This window comes from Numida meleagris, chromosome 2, assembly GCF_002078875.1.
Source record: "Numida meleagris isolate 19003 breed g44 Domestic line chromosome 2, NumMel1.0, whole genome shotgun sequence".
In the NCBI taxonomy this organism is placed as follows: domain Eukaryota; kingdom Metazoa; phylum Chordata; class Aves; order Galliformes; family Numididae; genus Numida; species Numida meleagris.
In genome coordinates this window covers 98,138,601-98,160,548 of record NC_034410.1, presented here as the reverse complement: position 1 = coordinate 98,160,548, position 21,948 = coordinate 98,138,601, and the positions used below count along the sequence as shown (strand labels likewise).

The 21,948-nt window shown below is 36.3% G+C and overlaps 1 protein-coding gene across 3 annotated transcripts in view; it reads right to left on the bottom strand.

The window, feature by feature from the left end:
- Nucleotides 1-21,948, bottom strand: part of LAMA1 (laminin subunit alpha 1) — a 99,800-nt gene that overhangs the window by 15,383 nt on the left and 62,469 nt on the right. For all 3 annotated transcript variants that reach the window (XM_021386617.1, XM_021386618.1, XM_021386619.1), the window contains 20 exons: nucleotides 20,655-20,776; nucleotides 19,377-19,463; nucleotides 18,925-19,118; nucleotides 17,872-18,014; nucleotides 16,008-16,106; nucleotides 15,051-15,162; nucleotides 14,729-14,891; nucleotides 11,819-12,029; nucleotides 11,475-11,591; nucleotides 11,227-11,390; nucleotides 10,010-10,148; nucleotides 8,664-8,757; nucleotides 7,338-7,454; nucleotides 5,666-5,848; nucleotides 5,212-5,366; nucleotides 3,375-3,518; nucleotides 2,462-2,595; nucleotides 2,048-2,198; nucleotides 1,395-1,519; nucleotides 253-403 (listed from right to left, as the gene is read on the bottom strand). In XM_021386617.1, the coding sequence (XP_021242292.1) occupies nucleotides 253-403; nucleotides 1,395-1,519; nucleotides 2,048-2,198; nucleotides 2,462-2,595; nucleotides 3,375-3,518; nucleotides 5,212-5,366; nucleotides 5,666-5,848; nucleotides 7,338-7,454; nucleotides 8,664-8,757; nucleotides 10,010-10,148; nucleotides 11,227-11,390; nucleotides 11,475-11,591; nucleotides 11,819-12,029; nucleotides 14,729-14,891; nucleotides 15,051-15,162; nucleotides 16,008-16,106; nucleotides 17,872-18,014; nucleotides 18,925-19,118; nucleotides 19,377-19,463; nucleotides 20,655-20,776 (2,805 nt within the window). The remainder of the gene's footprint in view (nucleotides 1-252; nucleotides 404-1,394; nucleotides 1,520-2,047; nucleotides 2,199-2,461; nucleotides 2,596-3,374; nucleotides 3,519-5,211; nucleotides 5,367-5,665; nucleotides 5,849-7,337; nucleotides 7,455-8,663; nucleotides 8,758-10,009; nucleotides 10,149-11,226; nucleotides 11,391-11,474; nucleotides 11,592-11,818; nucleotides 12,030-14,728; nucleotides 14,892-15,050; nucleotides 15,163-16,007; nucleotides 16,107-17,871; nucleotides 18,015-18,924; nucleotides 19,119-19,376; nucleotides 19,464-20,654; nucleotides 20,777-21,948) is intronic.

Genomic DNA, 21,948 nt, shown 5'->3' with positions numbered 1-21,948 from the left:
AATAAATTAACAATTATTTTCACTGCATGTGAATATTCCATTACATGTGAATATTTGCTCTAAGGAGTAACCTCTAGGGTCTCTGTCTTTTGTTCTTTGTCTCATGGTGTCGATCACACGCGATAATCTACACAAAGATGATAACTTGTTTTAGTAAAGGTAAATTGAAAGCGAATATAGGAGAACGCAAGGAGTTATGACGTGATCTAAACACAGGTTTCGATAGATTAAGAGTCTGATCCTTTTCCTTACAGTGCCATTTGAAGCAAGATACAGAAGTAGCCCATTAGGTGAAAAGGTGCTGAAGAATATTATTATCTGAGTCACTGTTGAGCGGAGTGCCTTCTCAACAACTGAGTATCCTCTGCCATCAAAATGGAATGAAGTGTCTTCATCCTGTGGGCTATGGAATTGGGGAGGGAAAAAAAAGAGCTAAAACATTAGCTGAAGATTTGTGTTTTTCCAGTCATTTTAATATAAAATATAACAAAAGTTTGATCAGCTGGTGCAGGCCCTAGGCAGTATGATTAGAAAGTGTGGAAAGAAATTTGAAGCTTGGTGTTTTGAATAACTGAAGTATTCCAGCCAAAGGCCGCTTTCATTATAGAATATCACAATGAGTTATTTAGCCACGGGGAAGGATGCATACAAGATAAAAAATGTTCCTCTCTGATGTATGAAAGGAAAACAACAATTTCTTAAGGGAAAAAAAATGTTACACCCTCTAACTTTAGATATGTCATACATTTATAAAAACACTTTAGGTAATTGGACTTATACTGAATTTCTATTAGCCTCTTTTCCTGTACCATAGTACTTCTTGAAAATTTCTCATACAGTCAAGCAGCACCCTCTGCTGTTTCTACATGAAATGTTCTGCAAAAGGGAATACAGTCAAGCATATTTCTTTGCAATTCCTTTAAATATAAAAATAGTACAGACTGCAATCTCCTTTCACAATAATTACAGAAATAGTAGGAAGCTCAGTGGCTACAGTTTTGCTATGGACTTTTTAATAAGAGTGCATTACGCTGTTACTGAAAAAAAGAAAATAATAATTTTATCTTTCTCCAAATTACTGGAAAGCAAATATTCGAAAATACTTTGGTTTGAAGGCAGTTCCCACTTTTACTGCACAAAGCAGACCACAGCCATAGAACTCTTCTGCAAAACAAGGAATTAATAAATGACAAAATTTCATGCAGTTAAATCAGTGACACCACTGGCACATGCACATTCGGATTAACATATTCAGAATAGTAAGTTAATGACCAATAAAGACTGCATTTTGTATGAGTTCACTACTTTTAGCTGGAACAGAAATATATGTTATACATGTAAAAGATGAAATCTATTTAAAAAAAAAAAAAGCAAAAAAGAGTAAGACAAAATACCTTCCAAAACATCCATTGCACTTGCCCTCTCTTTCTATGTAGTTCCAAAGACCAATAGATTTTCCATTCAGGGATGCTTCTCCCATGCACCCTTTAAAATGTGTTACTTTAACAGCAGGTGACTTCTGTAAGAGAAGAAATACTTCATGAATACAATTAATGTTAAGTATTCTAGGAATTAAACAGCCAAATTTTTGTTTGTTTTTTTTTCCCTTCAACTCTAAATTTGTTAGATTGAAGTCATGAAAGAACATATTTTAGCATAATTGTAAACAACTACCATTTAAATCATAATAGATCTGTTTTGCAGCAAGTGAAAAAGTAAAATAACTACAGCCTTGACCTACTTTAATCCTTATTGCATAAAAAATGACAATCTAAAAGAAGCCATAGAAGAATGAACAAAAAAAGAATTCAATGTGTACTACCTATGCATCATGTATGTACACACAGCCTGCCTTGATGAACAATTTAGGCAGAATTTTCCAGGCAAAATTAACTTCAGATTACTGAAGAATATTGTTATGGCATCTTTGCTTTATGCTCATTTTACCTAGCATTTCTCTAGCCAATTTATGCAATTATTTCTAAGCCAAAGGTGTATCTCAAACATGATAAAACCATTTTACAGAATGCCAATAGCAGAATTTAACCTTAATTTGCCCTCCAAGTCCTCCGATAAACATTAGTGTTGATTTGTTAACATCTAGTATGCTGGCTGTTCCAGGCGAGGTTGCAGATTTAGGTGAAGACTTCTGATTGGAGTTCATTTCCTCTATGCTGAGTGTACCTGTTTTTCCAAACCTATGAATTACAAATAACAAATAGTTTTAGGAATCATCTGGCTTAATCAACGCATTCTATCAATCAACTTTTCTCTTTAAAAACAACAAACATCTTGTCACTGGAAAACTCAGCAGATATTTTGCATGGTTTATGATGTTTCTATAATACAGCAATCTTATTTTTAAAAAATACATAAATTTTCCTAATCTCAGTTTCCACTGAACTTATTTCTGATTGCCCCTTTAGACCTTCAGTATTTATGCAATTCACACTTTAATTACCTGGTTGCATGTATTCTGTGCCATTTGTTGTTGTCAATTTGAAAATCAGGGTATTCTACTCTTGTTGATCCTGAGCCCAAATCCCAAAGAAGAGCTACCTTACCACGTCGCATCTCCACAGCAAGGAAGTCAGTCTGACAAAAAAGCAGTCCTTATTTTAATACATCACACTGAACATGTTCCTATTTTGTGCATTTAACTTTAACAGGTAACATTGAGAGTCTTTCTAGATTCCTGTTCCTACATCACTGGAGTTTACTTTTAGTGAAATTCTAGCGAATAGTTTGAGCAAAAGAAGCCAAGTGAAAGAAAAACATTTAATGAAATAAAAAAAAATCAGCTACATGTAATCGAATGTTTTCTTTATAAACACATCAAGATGTGATACAGTGTTTACATGCACACCTGCAGACATGTATAAATATGCACTTCTCTCCGAGTTTATGCAAAGTGACCTACCAGTCTGTGAAAAAGTATTATCACATGCACAGACCTGTACATTTATTAGAAGTATAGAGGGAAAGAAGAGGGGGGCATTGTGATGCTCAACTATCATGTTCCTTTCAGCTGTGTGGATGCATGAGGGCCAAAGTCAAGTTCTTTCTTTGTGATAACAGGCAAAATGCTTGATGTACTCCAGCATGCTATACAAAAGCATCACACAGCATGTTACACTCCATGAGGTTAATGTACAGAATGGGAAAAGGAAAGTAGAGATTCATTGCATGGCCAAGAAGCAAGCTAACAAATCGGGTGTTTTTATTCTCTGCCTTCGAGGATCTCTGTACAACCATCTAAGGCCATAACGGGCCTCATTTGGGTACTTAGTTTGAAGTCAAGTAGGAAAAAACACATATGGCTATGTAAGTATTTGACTACCATCACCTTCTGTGGATGTATACCAGAAACTTACCCTTCCATTGCTACCCAGGTAGAAAAGGAGGTTATCTGGTTCAGTAGTTTTCACATTAAGGGTTAAAGAGTTGTAGTTCGTAGATGAAATCTGAGGTTGGTAGGCACGAACACAATCTCTGTCTGCTGATACTGCAACTTTAATCTGTGGGGGAAAGGACAAAATGGAATCTAAACAAGACTCAGTGTACACAGCTTATGTTTCTAGGATATGTACTTAGTTTCTGACCAACCAGTGCAAGAGATTTGTTGAGATACTTTTATGTGACTTTAGTATCGTTACTGGAGTTAGATCTTAACCTCCTATGGATCAGTTGAAAAAAAGAGATTCACAAATAGAGAAGAAATAAATACTCACTTGTCCAATTACAAAATTTGAGGGCAAGAGACAAAACTACCCAAAATACCTCAGAAAATAACAATAAATCTTGGGTCAGAAGCCCATATATGAGTAAAAGCCACTGTAACAATATCAGATGGTAAAGACACATTAATCAAAAACCTTTTTTAAAAAAGAGAATACAATTTTTTTCATTCACGTTTAGGAAAAAAATAAAACAGTCTGCAACAATTCTAGTTATTTCAAAGTTTTGACAACACGGTTCATATGATTATTAAAAAAAATACATTCAGGAATATATTACAAGTTAAAGCATTTTAAGTGTAAGTAGAGAAAAATACTCCAGCTGTCATATCACTGATTTCTTTGAACAATGTCAAGTATACTGACAACATATCCATTCAAGCTAAATGAAGTCAAACACCAAGGAGCTTGATCATGTAACACCAGAAAAGCCTTCATTTCATCCAATTCATTGAACACACCTGTAGTAACTAAATACATAATGCACATGTGTGCAAATGTGTGAGTATGGATATATAAAGTTTCTCCTGTCTAATAAACTGTAACGTACAAAAGATATTCACAAAACATCAAAATGAACCCTCAAAAATGGGAAAAAAAAGTTTTGCTAATATTTCTTTTCATCCTGCTAGGAACCGCTGTTGTTCACAATACTCCCTCTGTTCTACACTGGATTCATTAAGCTTCAGACAGACTGTAACAAAGAAACAATAACCATAAAATTAAGATTTCAGAAAGAACTGAAAGCCTTTTATTATTTCAAACAAAACTTCCCTAAAAGTTACAGAATATGCCCACATTAAAGTCAAAGACATATTAAAAGTTACTGAGTGCAAAGTCAGTTTTGTATCTTTCTCACAGTTCAGCAAGGTAGAGTTGGTTTATTTTCACTGTTTTTAAGGAGGAAGCAGGTCTTTAAAAAATTAGTATGTTATTTGTCTTCAGGTATTCTGGAGGCATAGAAACTTCTTGCACAGAAGAACACATGGACATGGTAGGGCATACACTGCAAATTTACTGACAGAATCCATATTCTTAATAAAAAATTTGTAGCTATACTTGATGATGCAGGGAGGCTTCAACCTCTAGTATAAGCCCAGAAATTAATATCTTGTCCTAAAAAATGGCAGCTCCATCCTCTCACCTATCTCTTTCTCACTAAGTATCTCCATGAATGCTTTCCAACACCTCGCATGCCATTATTTTAATAGGAAATAGAAGGAAATAGAAAATAAATTACAGCCTTGTTGTTCAGAAAAACTCACAAGTGATAGAGGAAACCTGAAGCTAAAACTATGAAATATACCAACAGCCCTGCAAGATATGATTTTAGTATCAGTCAGTGCTCTATGACTTCAGTGAGATCCCAGAACAACCACGTACCTTGAAAGTAAATTGCATGCTCTTAATCTCAAACAACTCCTGTGTTAAAGGCGAAAGTGAAGCCAGTTAAATCGGCAGTGACGGTACTTACAGATGCTGCCTGCTTGCGGGCTTGGCTGATGAGCTCTTTAATTTCAGACAAATTTCTGCTCAGATTCTCTTCTAGTGTCTTCAGAGGTTTCAGCCTATCAAGTAAAAGACTCGCCTGTGCTTCAATTTCTTTAACTTGTTTTCCAGCTGTGATTGCTGCCAAAACATAAATGAAATATTGAGGCAGTTTGGAAAAGAAACACTGAAATACTTAACCAAGGTGGCCTGTTTTTGATCTTTTTTTTTTTTGCGATTTTAAACATGAGTAAAGAATGTGCATAAAGGCATTCCATGAGACTCCTCTAGAGGTCTTTTAAAACTTAAGCACATTTTTATTGAATTAGGAAGAATATTTCAGTCTATCAGATTTATATTTAATGCCTTTTAAACTTCAATATTAGTACTACCTCTGCAAGCAGTGACATTTCTGGAGAGCAATGAAGCAGTGAACTTACCAGCTTTTGATGAGTCAGTTATAAGCTCACTGGTTTTCCTCAGTGTGTCATTAACCTGGGACAATGTAGACGAAGCATTCAGCAGCTTTTGACTGAAATCCCCAAACTGGCTTAAACCCACCACAGTGCTGGTGTTTGCAGACACAGCCAGCTCTTTCACCTCCAGCATGTATTTCCTTGTACCTGAAACACAGTGGCAGTTCAGATTAAAAAAAGTCACAGCTTTCACAGAGTAATAAATAAATGCCTGACCAGTTTAATAACAACCCAGTTATATAGATAATCAAAACATCAGAAATGCTGTCAGTTGCATTCCTTTCATACCAAGAGTTATGTTCCCATCTCTTTGTATACTTCAGTCTGTGAGGGGAGCTCCAAACCAAGTCTGACCATGGTCTAAGCCCCATGGCTTACAGTGTACGAATATTAACTTCTGTGAAACTGGAGTGCCAGAGTAGGTTGGTGCAACTCCTCTTGCTCAGTTAGTAAGCTGAGAAATGGCCGTAGCTATGGCCCTGAACTAAAAACACAGTAAATGCTCCCAAGTTAGTGATATAGAAATAGATATAATTATCGATGTAACATACAGACACACAATAGTAATACATACATATATACACATACACATAAATAATACATACATATATAAATAATAGAATGTACAACAAAACAGGCAGAAGGTCTGTTACACCCCTGGATTTGGGCCATGAGCACGTATACAGTAAGCACATTACTTCCCATTCTCAGCCTGTCCCTTGCTCCCCCTATGCCAGGAATAGTGGGATGAGGCAGCAACTGGCACAGAAGATCATGCTTGGGTCTGCAGGGATCCTTTTTCATCACCAGTGCTCAAGGCAGAGGGCAACACCACTATTAATCTCTGTCCAGATAAAAAATGGTCAACTTCAAGAACTAAAACTGATATCAAACAGTGTTAACCTGCGAGTTAAGGAGACCCATCCTAAGATTTTAACGATTTACGTTCTCGACTTGATGTTCTAATCTGGACATAGAGTAAAACCAATGAAGAAGGTCTTCATGAGGTTTCTTCTACTTTTTAAACAACATAAATAGAGTTGGTAAAGTATTTCAGACCCTCCTCCTTACAATAGAAAACATATTTTCGTATTTCCTTCCACGAACTCTAGGTCTTTCCTTTATTCAAAATAAGGATTTTTTTTAAAAAAAGTATTTGTTTTGTTTTGAAAATACTCAGAAAGGGCATTTAATTTGGTAAATGAAATCACTATTTACAACAAGAAAACATTTAGATGCAGATAAGTCTCATAACACAATACAAACAATTTTGAAGCAAACTATTAAAAGAAAGCAAAACCTCACAGGTTCATCTATGAGTTTCTCTCCACCTGGGATTAAGTATTCTAGGATTTCATTCTCTTCTCAAACCAGTGTAATCTCATGGCTTTCAGATCCCCATCTGATTTACAGCAGTGTAAAATGAGAATCAGACTGTGGGCCTTATATCAAAACCCAGTTATGTTTTATGGGCTTACGAGAAAACAGAAAACATTCCTTGTTAGGCAGGAGGCTATAAGAGTCTCCAGTGTAGTTTATTGCTTAAGTCTCTCCCATCAGATGATGACCAAGACTGTATTATGATTGTACTAGAATGTTCTGCAATAAGGAGTATATAGATACTGATTTCACTTACCGTTAGGCAATGCTTGTAGTGCCAACAGGGAATCATTAAGCTGGTTGACAATTTTAACAGTACTTTCCTGAATCTTTTCTACTTTTTTGCTTAATCCATTCAGTTCAGATAAAAGGCCTGTTGGAAGAAATAACTGTGATTTTTCTGTGTATTGAAAAAAAATACAATCCACGTGAGCCCTACATAATAATAAGTATTCACTTATGTAATCATACGGAACCTTTTCACCTTCTTTAACAGAAAGAGCTTTTTAAAAACATAAATGTAAACTGAATGCAGTAAGCACAGATATGCTCCTGTGGGCACTGTTCCATGCGAAGTTATCCTTTTTGGCAAATTCAAACCAGAAGCGTAGTCAGGACAAAGCTATAAATTAAAATTATTCCAAGATGGTGAACCCTTATAATCTCTATGATGTTCTTGACATTTTTCTTGAAATATGACCGAAGCCATTCAAGGGTGTTTTTCTTTTAATTATTTTTGAGATGTTTGTAGAATCCTCTCACTAAAAATAAAAATACATAAACCAGAATGAACAAAAAAAAGTGTGTATTCGGTCCATCTGAATTACATAAGATGTATACATTTTTGTAAAACTATTGATATTAAGAGCAAAAGCCATTTTACAGTTACAATTTATCTCTGTGAACCATTCACATTCTGTCCAATTTTGTCGAAAACTTCCCTTAGAGTCAGACTCTGCTCTTAAATGAAGTCTGTGTCCAAAATGCTTTTGCACTTCCATGGTGCAGACTCAAAAGCTCTGCTGATCTTTTTGGACTGATAACAAACTAAAAGGATTTTGTAATTTATAGAGGAACCCTAATCTAAAAGGCACTTTTTACAAACAGAAAGGAGAACTCCAGCTTGTTACTGTATTTCAGCTATGTAGAAGGAATAAGAAAATAATGGTTATGATTTAAATATATCATCCTACAGACTTGTGTAATCCGTGATTTATTAGATCAAACTGAATGAATGTATTTCTTCAAGAATTATGTTTGCCCTTCACCTACTGTGCAATCCCTAATTACTTCATTCATAGCACTTGGAAAAACAGCCATTTAAAGAAAGCACTACTTGGAGACAAATTGGGTATAGTGAAAGTCAATTTTTTAAACATTTACTGAGGAAAATTATATTCTTGTCAAAAAAAGAAAAATATGAGCCCTGAAAAGAACATTAACTTCAATAGTACAAAAAAGTATGCGTATTTATATACAATATTGTATCTTAGTTTAAGGTCATTTAGGAAAATGAATCTACCATAAGACAGGATATGGAAAAGGAAATAGAAGCAGTAAATATGAACACTAAAGAACTAACCGTTACTTTTTTTCTTCAGATTTTTAGCTTCATTCTGAACTTTGGAGCTAAGCTGTAGAGTGTCTTTGCCAAGAAGACTGAGAGACTCATCTGGCTGGAAAAAAAAAGCAGAAATCCATTGCCAGAAGTTCAGCTGAAGACATTAAAGTGTCTCTGGACATGTAACGTAAGTTACTGAACATTCTCACTGTTTCTATGATATTCTATTTATTACCTTGTTAAGCACAAGCAAAAAAATTCAAGTTGTAACCTTTTGCTCGAGAGCATGACGCTGAAAGTAAACCTACCACATTCCAGTCTGAACAGTGCTACTGATTTTCTGTTACCTTTAGGAACATTGCTTGTTTTAGTTCCAGTTCTAAGGCAAAATTCTCAGCACTAACCCCTTCTAAGATATTTGAAAATTCCAGTCTTAAAGTGTTCTTTTAATCCGTTTATCCATCTGGAAAATCTGTAAAAATGCCTAGGAGGATTCATGCTGTGCATAAGACAGCATGTGATAAAATAATAAACAAGCACACAATTCCAACTCTTTTGATCACTATCACGTGAATGCAATATCATGTATTTGTCTCTCCAGGAATATCGTACATGACAAATGTAAAACACAGCTGATTCTTTTCCTTTTCATGAAAAATGCAGAGATAGAAAGGGGGAAACAGGTACAGTATGAAAGTAACAGTAAGAGGTTGGGTAACTAACTGGTCAGGTCTTTGAAACCTACTGTTATAATAACAACCTGATAATTTTGCAAGGCAGAAGAATGGAAGATGTGATATAAAATACATTTTGTTACTGAGTGGTCTCAACTAAGCAAAACAGTTGTGGTTGTGAATACCTAGATAGAAGTGGAATAGGGGCAAGATGAATAAAAAGATGGCTAAATAACTCTAAAGGTAAAAGGGAGCACTGAGGACTGGGAGCTTAAGCCATACAGAAATGACACACTTCTTGTGGGAATTGTCCTCGAGTGGGAGATGTCCCTGCCTATAGCAAGGGTGTTGGAACCAGATAATCCCTTGATCCCATCCAAACCTAACCATGACTCTATGAAATGCAAGTCAGATGACTGATGACGAAGACACACACAATCATATCCAGTCCAGCTAAATGTGCATCACATGTAAAGAAACAAAAGTGGTAAAGACGAAAGCAAGACAAACAGAATGTGAAATCTGGTATCCTTGCTGCCTTAGAGCACAGATTCAGGAAACAGTGTATAATAGCAGGCAGGACAGGCTGCCACCATCAATATGACCCAGATTCCATCAACTAAAAAAGCCTACAGAACAAATATTCCAAAATGAGAAAGATAAGGAAGTTAAGATGCTAATATCAATACTTACTAAATCCAAAGGGCCATTCACAACTCTAGATGCATCATCTGCCAAACTCTCTGTCCTTTCAATCACATTTTTAACACTGGAGTGGGTGTAGACAGCAGCAGTTGCATTCAAAGTCACATCTTTTACTTTTGAGAGGCCACTAAGTAGGGAATTAACAAATAATTCTATTTTTGTGAAACAAGCAACATAATCAAGCAATAAGTTCCACACGCTGTTACATGTGCATGTTACAACATGCACATCTGTCTAGAATTCATTATGTACTCTGAAAAAATGATCACGTCTTTCCCAAGGGCTGCAAAAAGGGCTTTCAGTCCATTATTTTGAACTGAAAAAGTTCCAAATAACCAGGAAACTTAAAATATTCTAATTTTTCTCTTTGCTGGTGGCCAGTTTTTCAATTTATATAGCCATTTAGCTACAGATAACATTTTGCATGAAGAACAAACAAATCACATCACATAAACATAACAGAACATAAACATGTTCCTACCTGGAGCTCAAAAGCAACACAGAGAAATACAGAACCTAGGAGGAAATACGAGTATCTGAAAGCTACTCCATATCAAATTTTGTTTTATTGAATTTATCTGGATGCAGTAAAACCAGCAGAGTTGCTCAACGTTACTCAAAGCAAATTTTCTGTTCTCAAGCTTAAAATATGCATAAATTTGTCAGTCTTATAAAATTTAAACTTCAGTACACACATCTCCGCTGATTTTATAAGTCAAATGAGCAAGAGTGACAGAGTATCTCCATTGAAATAACTCAAATTACTCAAAAATTCTAAGAGTGCATTTGAATGCATTTGGGATTGCAACCCACTCGTTTCTGCAAGATGCTTTGAAAGCAACAATAATGAAGGCATAGCAAAAATAGCTTCTTGATGAGGTTCAGAGATATATAGTCAAAGAAGTATTCATACATAGACCACAAGCTTTTCAAGTCATACCATGATACATTCACTGGGCACTTAATAACTCACCAGTTATTGCGAAAGTCAGGCTCATGAAATTCAAGACTAATCAACCCCCCTCTCTATCATTTCATAAAGATACTGTACACTACATTAAAGGCAAAAAACAACTGAAAAGAAATAGAGGATAAAAGCTGATTGCTTTCCCTTAGTGGATTAAGCTACTACTACTTATTTAAATTAAATCTGACAGGATTATAAATAAGGTCTCTCCCAGTTTCAACTTTCTCAAGTTTCTTACCTCTCCAGTGCATCTGCAAGTCTTTGGAACTGAGCAGCATGATCCTCAGCTCTGTATACCAGGTCAAGCACTCCCCTCACAGACATCTGCATCACCAGCTCATCCACATGGTGTCTCAAGTTGGTATTCCATTGGAGTAGCTCATCCTGGTGGACCTCCAAGTTCTGCACAACAAAAGGGTTTCTTTTTTTTTTCCTCCCAGTAACAAAATCCACTTGATAGTCTCAAACAGGATGTTAAGAACTTACTGATGTAGAGTTCTTTACATCTTGGGAAAGAGCAGCAGCAGCATTCACCAGGAATTTTCCTTCTTTAATGAGCATGTTTGAGACTTCTTTACTTTCCTTTATACTCAGCTTTTTTTCCTGTAGCAAAAATCATTTGTTTTATAGTGGTCTGTAAGTTAACTAGTGCATATATTAGATAGTCATTATTTTTGTTTTCAAACAAGAATCTGGTTTCCTTTGAGTTTTCAAGATACCACATATATTAAGGTGTTTAAATGTATACGGCTTTCTGAAAGGCTAAAAAGCAACTTATGAACAAAAATTCATATTTTTCTTATATAACAACACAGATTGTCCAGTCTTACATTTAACTCTCCCAGGTTGCTAGAGATAAGAGGAAGCAAGCGATTTGTCTCATTGATGTTAGTGAGCGCATCATTCACCAGATCCTGGGCATCTTGCAGTTTGCTGTTGTGCTTTGATAAGAGCTGGCTTGCACCCTTTTTCAGCTCAGCAAGCTCCTGCTGGGGTTTCAGATAGTCTTTCTGAACCCGGAGCAACAAATTTTCTGCAGCTCTGGCAAAGAGAAGAAGTGAAGAATAAACAGTGGTAAAGCAGAGACTTAGGCACGGGGGGGGGGGGGGGGGGGGGGGGGGGGAGGGGGGTCATCCAAAATTAATGTAACTGTACCTTCTTACAAAAGTCCACCATTTTTCATATAATAGCATGCATACACACACCAAATTAGTTACTTGTCTTAGCACACAAAAAGATGACAGCGTGGGGGGGAGAAGGAAAGGAATACCATTAACAAACATTGTATGTGTTGATTAGAAGAGAGTAAATACAAAATAAAATAAATTTCATCATTAAAATGACCCCTGAAATGCAATCTTTATACTTATCCCTTAAAATCAGAAAGAGATATTATCTGGGCAATATCAAATCCCCTCCCAGATTAGACAGTTATTAATCACTTCCCTTGGTCTCTTTGGGAATATTTGCACATCCATTGGAATACTTGCTAATACTGAAGAAATTTGACTCAAAATGATCCTAAAAGTCTATTCCTCTCTTTCATTTCTACACATATGCTGCACACAGCAACTCCTATAAATGACACTTTCACATAAATATTTGTCCCTTTAATCTGATTTCAAGCCATATTGATAGAACCATAGAATCCTTAAAGCTGGAAGGGACCTCTGAAGGCCATCTAGTCCAACTCCCCTGCAATGAACACGGACAGCACAGCTAGATCAGGTTGCCCAGGGCCTTATCCAGCCTCACCTTGAAAGTCTCCAGAGATAGAGCATCAAACATATCTCTGGGCAACCTGTTCCAATGCCTCACCATCCTCCGTGTAAAAGATTTTTTCCTTATATCTAACCTAAATCTACCTTCTTTGAGCTTGAAACCATTTTGCCTTGTTCCATCACCACAAACCCTGCTAAAGAGTCTGTCCCCTTCTTTCCTGTAGGTCCCTTTTGATACTGAAATGCTGCTATCGGGTCTCCTTGCAGCCTTCTCTTCTCCAGGCTGAACAGCCCCAGCTCTCTCAGCCTGTCCTCATAGGAGAGGTGTGTCATCCCTTGCATCATTTTTGTGGCCCTTCTCTGGACATGCTCCAACAGGTCTATGTCTCTCAAGTTCTCTCAATAGGTCTAAGATCCTCAGCCAAAGTAGAATACGTATATCACAACAATACATTCCATCTTTCCCACTGAACAGCAGATGTGCATTTGCATGTATTTCTTAAAACTAACAGCTCCAAGTCCTTAAACTCTGAAGTCATTGAAGACTTTAAACAGTTACAAGAGTAAAAGTATTTTACAAGACAGTAATGGTTTCTATTGCATTATGTAGTAAAAAGATCGTATTCCAAATGGCTTACACAGCAAAATGTGGGGAGAGTTCATGGAGATTTCATTTACAAGTGTTGCTCAACCATATGTCACCACAAGATCACTACACTATCAGCCATGTGGTAACTTCTGCATCCTGAAAAATGCACTGTCAAGCTGCTTATTTAAATCAGTTTTGAATTTACAACTGCACTGCATGATGAATTCTGCAGAGCAACTATCGAGGAAATCTTATTAACTCTCTCCTTCAATCTGTCACAGGACTTATCAGAGAATTTTCAGGAATTTTGACTAGAGTCTGTAATTGAAAAACTTAATTTACAAATGCCTTGTGTAACAGCTCAAGCCGATGCTGAAAGTTAGAACCTTTTCTTAGTCTGCAACAGAACATTGAGACATTTTTATACATGCAAAAAAGCTATCTGAAATTCCTAATAAATATAAGAATAAACAGTACATTTCTAGTCCATTTTCATGTCCATTTAGCTTCTGTACAGTTTATACCTGGTACAAGAAAAAGCTCAGGAGTCTACCAAACAAAATCAGATATCCTACCAGTATAAACATTCTGTTCTACTCCTAATTTAAAGGATTTAATAAAGAAAAGTTAAATTTTCAGAAATATTCTTGGGCTAATTTTTTATGTCCTGAAGCCAATACTAATAACAGACACTTTTCTGTGCAACCTACCCCAGGGAACTTGCTTTAGCAGGGGGTTGGATGGTTTCCAGAGGTCCCTTCTAACCCCTGTGATTCTGTGATTCTTACAGCTGTCAGTGGGAGCTAGCCTAGGGCAATATTTCATATTTTTGAAGTTGGAACAAAAATGTTGCTGACTCTTGGAATAGTCATTGTTTAAGATTGGCAAGTCTGGCAAAAAGACACTAATAAATAATGAATTCAAAAGCTATTTCAAAATAACCTTTAAATGCAGGCAAATTGTGACAACAAGCATGAATTCTAGGCAGTGGCTCAGAATATTAAATAAAATGCCCTGGTTTCATTTGCAAATCTAGTTGATACATTCTCCATTGACAATATTTTATCATGCCCTTGATCAGATCTTGGGCTTGCAACTCTCTGAGACTGTTTCACTACGTTTCCAATCCACAAGAAGATGTGAATTTCGGCCAGATCTGAATCAAATCAGCGAGTCTTTCTACTTACTGCAATGCATCATTGTATCGCATCCCAATGAACAGGGATTTGACATTATTAGCATCATGTGAGATACCTACATATCTTCAAAGAACATAACTCCAAATGCAGAGTTCATACGGTTCCAGCTGAGCTAGTTACTGTAACACAATCTATTACTATAGAGCGAGGATTCTCCAGATCTCTCTCCAAAAAGCAGTACTGCATGGCACAGACATATGTGAATCAAAGTTTCCAGTAGAATAGGCTTACTTTAGGACACTGGTAGCATTATAGTGCCATCGAACAAAATCTTTCTTGCGCAATTCATCCAGTAGGGTTGAAATATCATCCTGCAGGCTCTGAGATGTAACATTTGACAGCGGGAGGTCCAGGCCCAGTGTTTCATTTAGTGACACTGCAACTTCAGCAAGTGCTATATAGGAGAGTAAATGATTCAGTCATTCCACTGATAAACGAAAGCGTGAACCCCCTGCAAAAGTTGCAGCACTTCTGTGTAAACAGTTCTTTAAAAGTTACAAAGGAAACACCCTTGTAAATTCTGCAAAGTGGAAATGTCTTAAAAGCAGTATACCTTTGATGGCTGTATGTACTGTGTCAATAAATCCACTCAGTTCTTTACTTTTACTCCTGGTTTCCTGAGTCATTGTGTTAAGCTGCCAAGCTTTTTTCAAAATTCTAGATGACTAGAATAAAATCAGAGATAGTCTTCAACAATTATGTTAAAACATTGATCATTGATCAATTATAATTTTTCATATTTTCACATTTTTTCCAATAGTCAGAATACAGGAATACATTTTTAACAATCTGATGCTTTCATGCTGCAACATGGTTATTTTGAAGGTTCCAGTCCCTGATATCAGTGAAGAACTGATTTATCAATTACTTTCATAATGAATAAAACCATAATTACCAAAGCTATTACTTTTGTATAGTAAACATCACATACTTGTAAATATCAATTCTTGTATCTTAAGATAAATCCTCTTAGCAATAACAAGGATGCTAGGGCAAAAAACTAGTTAAATTAGTTACATGTGTTCAACAAATGATAGGTACAACATGATCAGTAAATGAAACCTAATGACCAAAGGACATTCTCCATTTACAAGATACAGATACAGTTCTTCTGAAAATATTTTAAATACAATTATGTAAATATAAAAGACTTTTCAGTGAGTATTCAACAATGATGTAATTTTAAATAAGCTCCACTTGTTAGCACCAGTGAGAAGAAAAGCTCTTCGGTTTTAGGGCCTTAAATGATCACACTACAAAAAGCTTCTGAACTTCAGCAGAAACCACGTAAATCTCCTGTACAATATCATGAAACATTGTATCTTGCTGAATCATTCCATAAACCAGTTAACCCCTCTCACCAGAAAGACTGCATAATAGACAGAATTATTTCACTAAAGTCTGTAGATTTAAAATAATTTCTAAGCAACACTCCAGCATGTATGTTCAACGCTATGAAATCTCAAAGGACTTCTCCACAAATCCTAGGAATTAAGAAGGCAGCACCTACCTCTCCAGGCAACTGATCAACATCTCTTGACAAGCTCAGAAGACTTTCTTCTGCTGTAGCTAATGAGTACGTTGGATCTTCTCTAGGTACTATAGACCCCTGTAAGAAACAACACCCTAACATAAAGGGTCCATTTTGTGTCCAGAAGAGTTCTGGGAAAAATTTAGGCTGTATTTGGCTTCAAGGCCACCTCAAAATTGCTATGTGTGGCAATAAATAGGCCATTGTATCTAATGGATACACTCAAGGCCTGCAATAGAATACTACTTCTCTACAGATGCAAAACAACATAAGGGATCTCTTAACAGGACGGCAAGTCTGGGCAGAAGCTGGTTTACAGTGGAGGGGACAGTCCTTCAGCAAAGACTTGTAATTCAGATAAATAAACATAGGTATTTTCCAGCTGTTACATTTGTACAAGAAAAGAGGGAAGGAAATTTTTCATTATCACAAAACACAGGAATGCCTACTTCCAAACAGAAGAACTAACAGACTTCCAACTTAGCCTCAAGATTAAGTTATTCCCAATAAGAACATTGTGCCTTTACATAAAAAGAATAGGCATCATAGTCACAAGAGGTTTGTGTCATTGTTAGATCCCTTAAATATCACACATCCAAGAGAGTGACAGCTCATTTCATTTTGATTTTGACACAAAAAATATACGTATGAAAGGAAAAACTTACACTGCTTTCATTTTTACAAAGGATTTGACTTTATAATTAAATAGATGTTATGTATTGAATAATGCTTATGCTCCTACACAAACACAAAACAATTACAGAAAGCAAGCCAATTGTAAGAAAGGGAAGCAAAACTGAAGCTTTATAACAAAAATGTTACCAACTAAAACTGAATGATAAGACTGCCTCTGCTGAAGCATAAACATATAATTTAATCCAGTTTGCCTTCAGATATTATAATTATTATAATTTTTAAGCACTTGGATTAGAATTCAGTCTGCCTCACATTTTAATAGGTGAAATTTTAATTCAAACTTCATTTGCAGAATCCAGCAGCGCATGAAGGCTCCTGTTATTCTGACTGTGGTACAATATGATGGAATACAAAGACAATAGTTTAAATTCTGTCTTAGAGATTGTCTTTCCTGAACTACTGCTGGGCAGACTTATCAATAAATACACTTATTTTAGTAGTAGTCATTAAGTAGCGAATAGTTTTGTTTATCTCTGGCTTTGCACGGAGGCGTCTATTACTTAATCTGCAACAATAACTGACCCTCTGGGGTCCACTAAATGTCGTATTTGTTTAAGGCAGCACAGGAGCTGGAAGGAAAGCTTTCCACAAGCAGTCTGAAAGCATCCAACACAAATACTCTACCTAGCTTTTGTTTTTGATGGAGGACAGAGGAAGGCACTTGGATGGTCACAGAACTGCAAGGAAAGCAAATAGCTGCATCCAAGGAGCCCTGTGTAATGGATAAGCAGCTTGTCAGACTCCTCCCCAGGACTCTGGCAGATCTTCAAAGGAACCAAAAAGGGACCCAGCCTGATGCTTCAATTTCACTGCTGAAAATTATGCCCTTTAATTTCAGCCAATCTGAAGGATCCACGCAATCCAGATGAAACATGCACATATAGTATGCTCAACAATCATACTAGTGATTGAGAAATATATTCAGACATTTATTTAAATGTCAGTACAACAAAATAAAAGAAAGAAACATAGGCAATTAAAGGCCTTAAGATTAATTTCTATAACAAATATAATGATGTTAATCTTGTGTCATTTATAGATACATACATGAATTTCAGAAGGATCTCATATATACTACTGTGAGTGGCTGCAAGCTTCACTTTAAAGGTGTGACTAAATATTTGTACTACTTGTATGTTTGTATTACCTTTAGATGTTTTGTTGCATTCTCCAGCTCTGATAGCATCCCAGAGGGCACATGGACAATACCAGTAAGGTTCAATGAAAGTATGTCTTTGTTGAGACTATCCAAGTTGTTTAGCAAAACTCCTGTGCAGTTGTCATCACAAGCTAAATAAAGCATTTCAAAAGAGAAAGTAACATCAGCATTTTTGAAAAAGTAAACAAATGGTGGTATGTTTTGTTTGTTTGTTTGTTTTTTTACATATTTACACAACATTTCCTTTACTTTTTGTATTAATACTGATAGAACACAATTTTGAAAATGCAGGTTTGTAGTCCCGCCCTCCCATGCCTGCCCCAGAAGTGGACTAATTCTAAACATGCTATCCTTAGGTTAGAACACATTCAAGCCATATTGATCATGCTGGCTACTGAGCTGCTTGTTATACCGTAGACATATTGCGCCTATTTAGCTGTATTACTGTAAATCCAAGGCAATGACACTAACAGTTACCGGACAGGTTATGAAGACAAAGAATCCATTTCCATAGTGGTGTAGGTACATTTATTACCCGTTTTCTTGTATAAAGAGAAACATGAGTCTATATTCCTAGTTCATTGTAAAAGCAATTACTGTACTGGGTTGGTCTTTCTGCTGCCCACTGTCTCATAAGAAAGGACATGACTAATTATTGATAGAGCATGCCTATACACATGGGATGACTCCTTAAGTATTATTAGAGCAATCTCACAGGCAACGAGACAATGACATAGGAATTTAATGTTTTCAAATAAATAAAAGTATGCTACGGACAGTAAATAAGTATTAAAAATATCTGTCCTTAAATATGCTTGCAGTGCTACATCGGCCAATTTAATGATTAACTGCTGGTATGATATTATGATTTGCACTGCAGTTTCCTCTTTGTTTACAGAATCACAGAATAGTTGAGGTTAGACAGAACCTCTTTGGATACTGATCAGTTCAAACCTTTTATAGAGAGAATAGACCAACCAATAGAAAAACACTAATGGAATAAACCAAAGCCCAGAAATAAACAATTTCAAAGCCACCTACAAACACACTCTTCTTCCAGAAGAAGATGTCTTGGTTCACACTCCTCACAGAGCTGTCCTGTCACACCCTGCTTACAGAGGCACTTGCCAGTTGCACGATCACAATTAGCATGAACAGAGCCACTTGGATTGCATTGACATGGATGGCAATTGCCTCCAGGAAGCTGAGGGTCACCATAATAGCCAAGGGAGCACCTACAATGGGAGGAATGAGGCAATGAACATCAGGGGATATTCATCATAAAACCAGATATCATGTTTATCTTTGAGAATCACTGATAGATTTTTGATTAACAGCTTCTTTACAGTAGCTAACAACTCACAAAGTCCTTCCACACATATTCGTGTATTTATTTATGAATAATCTATTCCAAGAAGAAGTATGGCTTGTATTGTTCAAAACTGTCCTTGTAATTTGGGGGAAAAAAAAATGAGACATTGTGTACAACTCACTTTTCACAGTACTGTCCTTCATAACCTGGGAGACAAGCATCACAGTGGTAATCCTGGACACCTTTCAGGACGCAAGTGGGACTAAAACTGGAGGAAGAAAAAACAAATACCTGCTAGCACAGAAATGGAAAACCATGCAATGACAAAGAACCTCATTTAGCCACAGATCAAATTTTCTAAGCAATAGTATCCTCTGTTCAATCTGATGCAGTGGGCTAGAATGTGTATTCTGTTTCTTATAAAGATTGCTTTCCTCCAATGCAACTCCTTTACTGCCTATCATGCTAAAGCATCTTACAACTTTCAGTTTGGAAGATATGACAATGCTTAAACAAATTGAAAGAGATCTTTCTTGAGTCATCTTATGCTGGTGATTTTTCTCAGTTCCCCCTCTCCAGAGCAGCTGAGGAGTTATGCTTCTTGTGTGCCAGAATGGAAGCTGTCAGCCACCTCCTGTTCCAGCAAGATAGTTCTGGTGTCCATCACCCACTTTCAAACACACCCTCGCTGTCTGAGCCATTTCCTAGCTCAGTTTTGCCCTCTGCACGGCCGCATAAAAGCACACTGGGAATCTAGAAGGTTGCAGGTTTTCTGTATTAATACACCCCTCTGCAAAAAATACTCCAAAGAAATCAGCATGGATTTATATCCATTGTTTCAACAGTATTTTACAGATGAAGAAAGTAAGGTAAGGGATTGGCATGATATGGCTACAAAATTTATCTAACTGATATCTGCATGAGAACATTGGAGTAGTCACACTCATGCTATGACTCAATTATCCAAAAGCAATGGTGCTTTTCAAGCTTCTAGATAAAAAGCAGTCTGTATAACATTTTGATTTTAAAAATAACTTTGTCTATGAACAGACATAAAAATTTCAAACAAAGGAGTACTTGTTTTTTTTCCTACTATTCATCTCATTAAAAGCCCCTGAACTGGCTGGAAATGGCTTGAAATACTGAAGCACTGTCTTTAGAATGAAACTGAAGTATGTCAGTGCAACTTACTCCATTATCTATAAAATCTGAGAAAAAAATGACATTATCTATTAGTCAATCATTTTGTTTTAAAACCTCACCAAGTCCTCATTGCATGTGAACTCTGAACGTAAGTTGTACTTGCTAAAATAAGTAGCTTTCAGAAAACAAAAAATTAAGGACATGTAACAATACCTATCTCCTACTGCCATAGAGTGTGGGTCATAGGAGGTAGGACATACAGCACAAGGCATCTGGAGGGCTAGAATGTACACTGGATTTAATAAGTTCTGGTTACCTAACAGGGTTGGCTCTGGGACAGGCACAAAGAGAGCAGTCGTTGACAGATCCAATTACTTTCCCATAGTAGCCTGGGGCACAAGCACTGCAGTAATCACCAACTGTGTTATCTCTGCAGTTCTGGTACACAAAAAAGGAATTCACATAGTTTAAACAACAAACAAGAAGAATTTTATCTTCTCCCCAATCCATAAATGCATCAAGCCTTTAACAATCACATCTAAATGTCACCACCCATCGGTCAGCATTCTCTGGGTAGAGGGATGTTCTATGCAAAAATAAGCAAAATGCCAGCATATTTTCCATTCCATCAGGCAGGCTGACTTAATATCTGTTCTGAATTTCCATTAGGATTTGTATATTTCTACTTCTACTAATCCAATTTAGATCAGGAAATCACAGTACAAAAAAAAAAATTGTCCTACAAAAGTAACCAATGAAAAAATTAAACAGGATATCTGGACCAAAAAGACAAAATTTTCATGTTTCCATAAATGCATTTGGCAGCTATAAACCAATAAACAATCACAGTTAAGTTTCACAGACACTATATTTAATTTGCAAAGACTACTGATCAACAGCCAGTGCTATTAATATTAAAATACTAAATCAGTATTACGAACATAATAAAACCAGTTCCCTCTGATTTTTTTTTTCTTCTTTTCTATGATTCTTATTTTTGTGAGTGTGTACATTTTAGAGGTTAGCAGAGTACAGTGAGCAGTAACAATACAGCCTTCTACTGCATGGGTACAGAAGTCAGAGGTGAAAATAATTTCTTTTGCCTACACAACTCAGATGGAAATCTCTAAGTAGTAATCTTAACATGCGGGTGATTCGCTACCCCTGCAATGAGAAGCTGAGAGAATGAATGACTGTTATTCTTTAAGTATCAAAGACCTGCGTGGTTTGGCCTCAGTAATGAGAACCATCATTCTTATGAGATTCATACTTTTGGTGAAAGAATGGCTTACAAAGAGCCTGAAGGACCTAGGAAACTTATAAAATGACTTCAAAAGTGAATTCTGCAGAAGCTGACTTAGAAATAATCAACTCACCACTGGACAAATAAAGCAAGTAAAACAAACTTTAGGAAAGAATACCTTGTCATTGAATCATACCAAAGAAGATACTTACGTCTTCTTTGGATAGCTGAGAATTTGCTTTAGACAGAGCTGTGAGCTCACAAGACAAGAAGAGGCCTATGTGTCCCCTCTTTGCACTTTTTGAGACAAAATGATGGAAATGAAGAAGTTAACTTAGCTGAAGCATATTCTTAGACTACTTTACTC